The 10,514-nt window shown below is 36.2% G+C and overlaps 1 protein-coding gene across 6 annotated transcripts in view; it reads left to right on the top strand.

The window, feature by feature from the left end:
* LOC107098387 (protein unc-13 homolog A-like) overlaps positions 1–9,887 on the top strand; it is a 60,598-nt gene extending 50,711 nt beyond the window's left edge. For 5 of the 6 annotated variants that reach the window (XM_015396050.1, XM_015396047.1, XM_015396045.1 and 2 more), the window contains 3 exons: positions 5,906–5,998; positions 7,850–8,009; positions 8,086–9,887. In XM_015396050.1, the coding sequence (XP_015251536.1) occupies positions 5,906–5,998; positions 7,850–8,009; positions 8,086–8,374 (542 nt within the window). In that variant the 3' untranslated portion in view covers positions 8,375–9,887. The remainder of the gene's footprint in view (positions 1–5,905; positions 5,999–7,849; positions 8,010–8,085) is intronic. The other variant, XM_015396051.1, reaches the window with a different exon arrangement.
* The last annotated feature ends 627 nt before the right edge of the window (positions 9,888–10,514 follow it).

The following is a 10,514-nucleotide window of genomic DNA, read 5'->3' as shown; positions in this document are numbered from 1 at the left end:
AGACAATCTTCTGAAGTATTTTGTGGTAGAGAAAAGAATTCATGGTTAAACCAGTTACTGGAGGTCATCCAGATGGGGTTGGGGAAAGGAGGTCCTATTTTTAAAAAGGGGGATGGTGTTATACAAGATTAATAGGACACAGACTTTTTTTTTAAGTTTAACTTTATTAATGTCAGACCTTAGAATTTTTCTCCTAAATTTCCTCTGGATCAGCAAAAAGTATTTTTGATGAATGCCAAATGAGCTTCTGTGATATTTTTGCTTACACTGCTTTTTGCCTTTGGAACATCTCTTTAATAATTAAGCTTTAAACGATGCAAGTAATTAGTGTTTTATTCATGATATACCCAAAAGGGTATATATGTTTCCACAGGGCAAGGTTGGGTTGAATTTTTTCTGTTCATAAATTCTAATTATTATTTTAAGAAATCGTTTGTGATTTCATTTAAATTAAACCCATAATAAACTATCTATATAAATGTTTGATTCAGGGCTGGTTCTAATGGTAGTTATATGTCAGGGAAGGCAGAAATGTGAAGGAGATATCTTTATCTGTACTCATTAATCTCCAGCATAGAAATTGTTATTGTTCACTTATGTTTTCTCCATGGGAGTGGAGGCAGAGCTAACAGCTGAAAAAAGTAGAATAGATTCAGAACAACAATGATGGAAAGAAGCGTTTCATTTATAGGTTTCAGTTTATGGAAAAATTTGACATTGAGATAAATTCATTTTCAATATTTTGAAAACCATTGTGATAAAGTGATGTTGGCCATTGAATAAGCAATTTTATGTTGTTTGTTTGTTGTTTTTTTTTACAATATTTTTGTGTATTTGAATTATGTCAGTAATAGTTTTCTAATCTTAATAACACATTTTTCATACAAATTAGGGGCATATATACGTTTCTACTTCTTTCTGCTTCTTTTTATTCAAGATTTTTCCAGCTGTTACAATAACTATTCACATTTCTCAATGAATAAATTGCATAGAACTAAAATGAAATGAAATAAACTTTGTTCAGCTATACAAAAATGGATTGCCTCTACCTAGACCTGCCAAGGCTGGGTGTCCCACCTGAAGCAAAAGTCCTGCAAGTACAGTTCCTTACACCTTTTAGGCACAGGGCCATCTGACCACGACAAAGCAGCAATCCCTCCCTCATACAGAAAACAATAATACATAACAGGAAGAAAAAATAGGATATCCTTCATCCATGATTGAACTGCTAACACAGCATTTATCTTACTTGATTGCAACAGAAACAACAGATAACAAAAAAGTTTTAACATAATCAGCAAACAGTTGAAAATAAACAGAGCTCTAAATCCCAAGAGTGCAAAATGAGAAAAGCTTAGTAAACATTTCTGGTATTATTCACTAAACTATCATTAAAAACGGTATTATGGTCTATGCACTGGTCACTCACCTCTCTGTGCTTATGTTATTGAGAGACACTTCTACTGATAGGCTCATATTGTAAATTTATTTTAAAAATAGATACTATATTTACGCCTATTTTATAAAGAACTATTTATATCGTGTCTCGCAGCATAAATCCCAATAATGAATTACTTGGAGCTTTTCTGTTGCTTTAAGGTTCACCAATTCGGCTTTATCTCTCAGTTTGCTAGATAGTCAGACTATTTGTTGGCTCCTTTAGAAACTGATCATTGATTGGTTGGTTAGTAGAGGGAGCGAGGGAGGAGTTTGAGCTCTACGCTGACAGTAGACAGACAGGAGAAGATCACAGCCTGCCCAGTGTGGTGCACAGCAGAACCTCAGTAAGATGTCCAGTTATTTTGGCAGGTTTAATTTTAGGGGGTAAGACATTTGTTTGAGGGGGAACTGCCTGACTAAAGGGATACACACCTATTGAGGTAGTTTGTTTATTTTTTGTGCAAAACTAACTGTACTGATCATCATTTTATTCTAGAACAGAGCAATACTATCACCCTTGATTTGCACCACTAGACTGCGTGTCCAAACTAACAAACTCACATGCACAGTCTAAAACATGTTATGAAAGTACGCCACATTCATTTCCATATTCATGGATCCAGTAATAAACCTAATTAGGACCAGTTTAACTTGTTGCTCTATGTACATTTCATAAATTAAACATATATTTACATGTTGGCATAACTTCTTCACTTCTGAATGCAGCCCAAGTAGACAGCTCTTATCTTTTTAACCATTAAATTAGTGATAAAATGGGCTAAACAATAACATGGGCTAAGATGTTTCACGTATTTATTCAAAAATTTAAAAGGGGTGCAATGCTTAGTTTAGTTAGTTTACAGCCTTCAGTTACTTTTTTTATGTTTTAAACCAGAACTAAGGTTCTTAAACCAGAGACTACTTAACAGTTTGTGAACTAATGTATTACTATTCAATAACTTATGATCTAAAGGTTCTGATATTCTTATGACCCAGTCCAAATATTCCAGCATTAGAATTTGGATCGAATGGAATAGTAAACAAATTCCTTACCAGGCTGCTTTATTGGAAGCAAGTCTCAGATCTGTTTGATTTCATCAGTGCAAAAAAAAAGAGACAATGATGATGCTGATGTTCTGTATATCATAGAAAAGAAAGCTAATTCTCCTTAAATTAAAAAAGTGAAATATCATGGGAAGATGCAATATTTTCTCATCTGCTGTTTTTTCCTAAAAAAAAATTAAATTGTTTCGGTTTTTGGGGGCTTTTTGTGCTCATTTGCCAGCAAAGTTTCTTTCTCATCTTCCATGAACACCCCCCCCCCCTCAGAATAAACATCGCCAGATGGACGGCTGCTGCTCTCTTTGGTCCCGCTGGCAGATCAACCAACAATCCCATAATGCTCCTCAGAGAGCTGCAGAGTGCTGCATGCCAGGAACACTCTGCCGTCTAACTCCCACAGACACCTTGTTCAGTGGGCGACTGGTTAAAACACACACACTTCTAGTTGTTGACTGAAGATACTAATTAAAACATTAAAATTTAATGCCCATCTGTCACTCTATCCTTCCGGAGGTGTATGCGTATGTAAACCACTTGCGGTTTAAAAAAAAAAGGAAGGATTTGTCTACTGTCTGCTTCCAGGAAGTCTGATCAAAGCGTTTGAAAAAGAACAAAACCTCATTGGTATCGGTCACACATCTGGAGGTATCAGGATGAGGGTCGCAGAGTTGGGCTCCAAGAGGCTCCTGTAGAAACTCTTCCTCTTGGTAGATTAGCATCAGAAATGTTAGAATGTTATCATAATGTTGGAAAGAGGACCCAGATGCGGGACACAGGAAATTACAGAACAAACATGTTTAGAATTTCTTCAAATAGAAGGTGCAGACACACCTTAGAATGATAGTTGAAGTAAGGGTTGGAAAATTATCATACTGAACAATAGATGGAGGGAAACAAACACTAACTGGTGCTCAGATGTTTACTCACAGGCATCCCGGACTTAATATTATAATATTTGATGATGCATTTGAATTGTTTTTTTTCCATGGATGATCATTTAGCAGACAACGTCACAAAATACAATTTTAAACAAACTGTATTCAACTTTGAATTTTTCTCAGAAGTACATGCAAACCTACTAATATCTACTGTTAATAAATGTGTTTGAAAAACACCCGTTTTAAAAGAATTGGTATGGACTTAGCTTGTTGGCATAGTCCTTGAATTTTCCACATCCTTGAGCATCAAGGATTAATATCAGATTAATAAATGACATCTAATGTGTGCATAAAATCATAACGTCTTCTTGAGTAACCATAAGAGTTTTAAGACTAAATCCTACTGTCTCTCTTTAGAAGCAAAGAAATTACACAGGCTGAAACAACACTAACACTACCGTAGCTTTAACTGAGTCAAAAATGGAAGCTGCTTAAACACCATTGTCTTTGTGAATGGCGAAGCATTTCAAGGAGCTGAAAGCTTTTCAATAAACAGGGAAGCAGCTCAAGTATACCTACAATCTATAGCAACCAATATAAATGAACCAAATAGCTTTTAGAGAAAAGGTATAGTTAACTGTTAAGCACGGTGGTGGCAGCATCATATTGGTTTACAAAGTTCTATGTATTTTAGCTTCCCCTGATACAGCAGCTAAAGTATCTAAATTTGGACCGAAGTAGGAGTTCTGAGGAACAATGTTACTCAAACTATTTATGAAATGAAAGCTAACATTACAATTAAGGACGTGACTCAACTTCACTCCAAATTGAAAACAGTTGATTATATTTTAAAGGTTTTTTTTAGTGCACAGTGTTATCCAGGTTAAATTAGCCTTACCATTTTAATGGAGTGATGAAATATCAAGCAAGTATTAGCAGGTGGTTGTAGTTAGGGCTGAAACAATTAATCGGGATAATCATGATTAATCGATTATTGAAATAATCGTTAACTAATTCAATGATCGATTAATTGTTAACTGGAGTATAGAGACTCTAAAACATGCCTTTAGCTGATAGAGCAACCCAATTAGAGCAGTAATTACAGAAAAATTGTGAAAAAATATAAAAATATTGTGCATTTAAGATAAAAACAAACTTTTATATGTCAATATGATCTATGCAGAATTCCACAGGTCAAAAGGTTTTAGTTTCACCTGGTTCAATTCTATATAAAATCATCTTTAAGGAACCTTTGGCTTTGCGATTATTGATTAATTAATCGAAAAAATAATCAACAGAATAATTAAATATTATAATAATTTGTTATAATTAGTTGCAGCTCTAGTTGTAATTTCACTGTGACTTCAAATGTGTATTTTTTTATATACCTGTAGGTGGAGTTATGCAAATTAAGTGTATTTGGGTCTGAATTAATCATGTTTCTACCTGTAGAAAATCTGAAAGGAATCTTTTGCTGAAATGCCGTGTTTTTAATTTTTTTCTAAATATTTCAGCTGTGATGTTACTGAATAATTCTGCATTGGAACAAGAAGATCCACCATTAGGATGACACACATGCAAGTGATGAGTGAATCCAAACTAATGGCAGATGTGTATCTTAAACCATGTTGATAGAAGCTTTATTTTAACATGAAAAATAAAACAGAGAGATTTAACAATACAGTAAATAAAAACCATGACCCCCTCCCTTTATCCTAAATGGATTGAAGTTTTTAAAAGTGGGCCTATAGGATGTCCACCTGATTCGTTCCATCTAAGCATGACCTGACTTGATTTATCTCAGCCGACCCACTGGATCATTTCTTCTCCACCCTGCATCAATACAGATTCCATGCATCTATCAATACCAGGGCATAGCAATTCAGATTTAACATGGTATCCAGTCCTTTGCAAACTTCCTGCAATGATTGGATATTTTGCTTTATAAGGAGGTACTTTGTTATAGTCTGTTACCAAGGTTCTTATAAACATTCTGCTCTGCATTGGATGTTTTTTTACCTCCTATATTTTGGATGAATTAGTCTTTATAACTTCGGTTCTCACCATCCGTCTGTTTAAAACATATTTTCAATTTATTATGTCACATCTGTGGAACTACTCAGAAAAACAGTTTTATTGGAGAATAGAATTTCCACTCCAGATTTTCCAGCTCTGTTAGCTGATGATCTAGAGTGTAGGTTAGTAGATGAGCATCATATCATGTCAGATCAATTTGCTGATTTTTTTATAGACACATCTTTCTTGGCCGTGAGACTTTTTTCCTCCAGTTTTCTTCTTTACTGAAGCATATTTAATCAGATAATTGTGCTCTACTTTATTTCCAGCTGTTACCCTATGTTTTTCTAACACAAAGGCCTATCCCTCTTCAGTGTGTTGAATGAAACTGAAAGGGAATTGGTGGAGAAATTAGTCATGAAACCACATCTATCTACATCTGTCCGTGTTTGGTTGGTGATAAGAGCAAGCTGTTAATGGGTTTTTTATTCCTCCGCTGTTTCTGTCAGGCACCGGAGTGGATGATGCTGTGGGTGAGGTGTCCATCCATGTGGAGGTTTTCACTCATCCAAACACTGGGGAACATAAAGTCACAGTGAAAGGTATTTTTTTTTTATTATTTGCTTTAACAATCAATTTGTTCACATATGCAAAAATAGAAATCAATTTTTCCAGAAGCTTATTTCTTTTCTGCATTGTTGGATTTTATTCTTTGTTTATTATGTGATCCACCAATACAAAGACATATGTGATCAGAATTTAGCAGGACAAGGACACATGATTTTCACTATTAAGAAATAATCAGTATACTGCATTATTACTATACAGCTACTTACTATACAGCTTTTGTTGTAAACAAAGTTTCAAGTCTTGGAGTTATATTTCTTATAGTTTTGTACATCAGGAAATTGAAATTCTGGCAGGCTGTTGTTCTTTGAAGAAAAAGATGTAACACTTCTTGATAATTTCACATCACTGATTATTTTTTAACACACATTATTGGTGAGATTTAGGCTTAGACTTTGACTAGGCCAGTCAGAAACTTCAACTTGATTTGATTAAAACCAGTCCACGGTAGTGGATGGGTGTGTGGGATTGTTTTCCTGCTGGAAGCTGAAACCTCTCCTTTGGTATCAGTGTTTTAAAGCTGCTCACAGGCTTCGTCCCAGGAGATATCTGAGTAAATGAAGAATAATTGTGCATTTTTCTTAATTTTTAATCTGCAGTATGGTCAGGCTTTTGGATAATGTTTTATTGGAATGTCCCAGTACAACATTTTATGATACGATACCGATTGTGCAGCTTTGAATATTGACTAATACCAATATTTACCCGTTACGATATCAGCATGAATCATACATACTTACATATTTACATATGTACATATTTTAATATTAAACATCTTACATAGTTACATATTTTAATGTACGGAACAATAGAAAAGGCTTTCTTGAGTGATATTTCTCAGACAGTTAAAAGTAGCATCAACTATGAGAACAACTGACCCATTTCTTTTTAATCAAAATAATATATAAGACAAAGTTATATAACCCTTAATCAAAAGTAGATAGAGGCAAAGTGCTTCTATGAGCTTTCGAATATCTGAGATGTTAGACAACCTTAATGTTTTATAATTTTATAACCCTTAACTCCTCCAGGACCTCCCTGATTTGTTCATCGTTTCCGATGATGCTGCTTACTATTATGATCTGTAATAGTTTTTACACCCTTAATTCACTCTGATTTTGTCTTTTAATTCCTGAAGCAGATTTAAATTAATTCAGTATAAGAATCACATGAGAAAAGAATTAGATTTTAGGACTTACTTCCTGTGGGTGTTAATCAGTGAAAATAAAAATAATCTGTGTGCCGTAAAAATGGTTTTATCTGTTAACAACAGATGTCTCCTATTTTCTCGCACTTAATTTTACATGAGCTTTGTATGCACTCAGGAACAATGTGTTCCAAGTCTCCACCACCCCCACTTTCTGTTCATTAAAGAAGCTACAAGAACTCAGTTCACCAGTAGCTCATTTTAATCTCTCTTACAAGCCAAGGCTCGACTAAAATAAAGCGTCTAATGTTTCTCTAACAAACCTCTTTACATAACAGCTGGATTAAGGTATATATTAAATTACACATAGATCTGCATTTATCCATCCCTAATAGCACTGTCTTTTATTAATGTGTATCAGATTTAAAGACAAATAATAATATAATGGACATGAAAACATATTGAAAGAACTGCATTATCCTCCCTAAGTTTCTGTCTGTGAATAAGATGCAGAATTTATTCAGATAGAAGCAGGATTTTCCTTTTCATTCTCTGCTTCTCACGACTCCACTGTCACACATTGGGTTTTTTTTTTCCCATATGAGCCTCTTCCTCATTGTCACCCACACCTTCCCCCTCACTTTCTCTCTTCTTCATCTCCACTCTGTCTCTGCCTCAGTTGTGGCTGCCAACGACCTGAGGTGGCAGACGCAGGGAATATTCCGCCCATTTGTAGAGGTCTACATCATCGGCCCCCACCTGAGCGACAAGAAGCGGAAGTACGCGACCAAGTCGAAGAACAACAGCTGGGCTCCTAAATACAATGAAACCTTCACTTTGTACGTAGATATCAATAGTTTTACCAGCGGTTTGTGATCTGTGGGGCTTATATAACGAGCTCTAACTCTTCCACAGCACATTGAGCAACGAGGTGGGTCCGGAGTGCTATGAGCTGCAGGTGTGTGTGAAAGACTACTGCTTCGCCCGTGAGGACCGAACCGTGGGCATGTCGGTCCTTCAGCTGAAGGACATGGTCTCTAAGGGCAGCGCCGCCTGCTGGCTGCCGCTGGGTAAACGCATCCACATGGATGAGACGGGCCTCACTGTCCTGCGCATCCTCTCCCAACGCAACAACGATGATGTGGCCAAGGAGTTCGTCAAGCTCAAGTCGGACCAGCGCTCCGCAGAGGAGGGCCGTGGCTAAACAAGTCTGTTTGGGGTTTAAAATGCTGCGTCTGGAGCCCCAGGACTCTCCTGGTACACTGCAAGTCACTGCCGAGTAATCCAGTGTTGTAAAAGCACATACAAGACAGGAGTCAACACACACTCCGTACTGTAAATACATCTATTTCAGTGGAGAAGACACAAAGCAAAGAGAAGCACCACAGAGTCCACCAGTGTCTTTACTGTTGCCGATGTGTTTATCCCAAATTTTTATTAACAGCAGAGTTTCCTTATTTAAGGTGGAGGAACACAAACTTCTCTCTTGGTCGGGTTGAGAATTATCTTGTAGCCTCTAAATACTTTCATCCTTCTCACTTTTTCCTTTTTTAGTTTGTGCCCTCTCATCCCTTCGCTGGTATGTTCTCAGTCAGAGAAGAACCCGCAAGTGCCAACAGATAACTGCTGAAATATGCCAAGAGCTTTCCCGAACACAAAAGGGCCAGCTGTCCATTCAAAACACATCAGAACCAAGCTCAAAAATTACAGATATTACAAGAAAAATCAGCACTTTTCGTTAATAGTTCAACTTTATTACTAATTAATCTAGAGCTATATTTATATTTCAGTAATTCTAGATAACCTTATATACATATATATATATATATATATAAATTACTTAAAAAGGAAATAGATGAACTTACAGGGTTATTTGATGGACATGTGGTCATTGAAAGATTGTTCTTGTCTGTCTTTCTGTCTGTGGACCCTAAAGCAGCACACTGCCTGACACTCTGAATACCTTCTGTTCCGTTGACCCTCTGTCTGTGTCTTGTTTAAGGACGGCATGGAGAGAGAAATCTGATGAAAGCACACATCTGAGCACTGGGATTTATCACATGGTATATAAATATGTGTGTGTCTCTGAGTGAGTGAGTGAGCATCATTTGTGGTTGTTGACGGTTACCTGCCAGTGTAATCATAGAGAAGCCATTTCTATGTTAATTATATTTGGAGGTTCTGTTAATTTTTTATACGTTTGTTTACATTTTTAAGGCCAAAATCTTTTTTTTATTAATATTATTTTGTTTTTTTTCTAACCTTTGTGTTTTACTGCAAACATTCCTTGTAGCCTTCTCTTGGTCTATCAGCAGTGCATTACTGAGGAGGGATTAAATCCCATCTCATTTTCTTAAAGAAAAAAAAAGCAACTAGCTGCCCAGTAATATGGGGATTATTATATAAAAACACCTGCATTGAGATATTTTGCTAAGTAGCCTCGTGAGAGATATATCTCACATCCTGCCCCCCTGAGTTAGCATAGATCTGCACTGATCCAACACATTTAATATTCTTTTTCACATTTTGTCACATCCCAACTGCAGACTCTGATGTGTTTAAGAGGAGTTCTGACAAAAATAGTTGTTTTTGTGAAGTGAAAGAAAATAATATGTAGAGTGCTGTGCATTTGTGCATTTGAGCTTCTTCTCCTGAATCGACAATTTGTAGAACCAGTTTCCCTGAAATTACAGCTATGTCTGTAACCCCAGTTTTTTTTTTTTGTTTTTTTTTTTTACATCACGGAGCCAATTCATCCAGCTCAAGCTCATTCAGAGTGAATATAGATCACATGTGAGTCAGTACTATCACTGATAAAGCAGTAATGGATACATTTCAAATCGGTGGGGTAAAATGAAGTCAGTAGAAAAGGGGTAAATGTGTTTGGAGTTTCCTGCTCAGGAATGAACTCCAACAATTTCTTAAATCTTTTGAAACCTGCAACTGTTTTTCTCTCAGGTTTAATCTGTATTTAGCTCCCTCCATTTTCCAATTATGACCAGCTTTTACCTGTTACCTAATATGTCCAAAGCATCTTCTTCTACATTTGCTGTGGCCCCCAAATCTGGACCTCACATTATTTCCAGAATCTTCCTTTTTCTACTCATTGATTCTCTCCGAGCTGTTGAGTGCAGCTCCCCCAGAGCTACCATGGGCATCTTGATTCTGCATACTAATGATATTCTTCTGTTGCCTGTGGGTTTAGATGGACCAACATATCTTAGCATGTTTGCAGTTGCATCATACATATTCTGTTTTATGATTGGTAAATTTAACTTATTCTTGTGATAAGCTTTTTTAGGTGGGTTTTTTTTTCACAGAACAGCTGGATTTAGAGTGAGATA

The sequence above is a fragment of the Cyprinodon variegatus genome, unplaced genomic scaffold, assembly GCF_000732505.1.
Source record: "Cyprinodon variegatus isolate N-32 unplaced genomic scaffold, C_variegatus-1.0 Scaffold773, whole genome shotgun sequence".
NCBI lineage: Eukaryota > Metazoa > Chordata > Actinopteri > Cyprinodontiformes > Cyprinodontidae > Cyprinodon > Cyprinodon variegatus.
The sequence above is the reverse complement of the archived record's forward strand: the minus strand, read 5'-3'. Positions and strand labels throughout refer to the sequence as shown.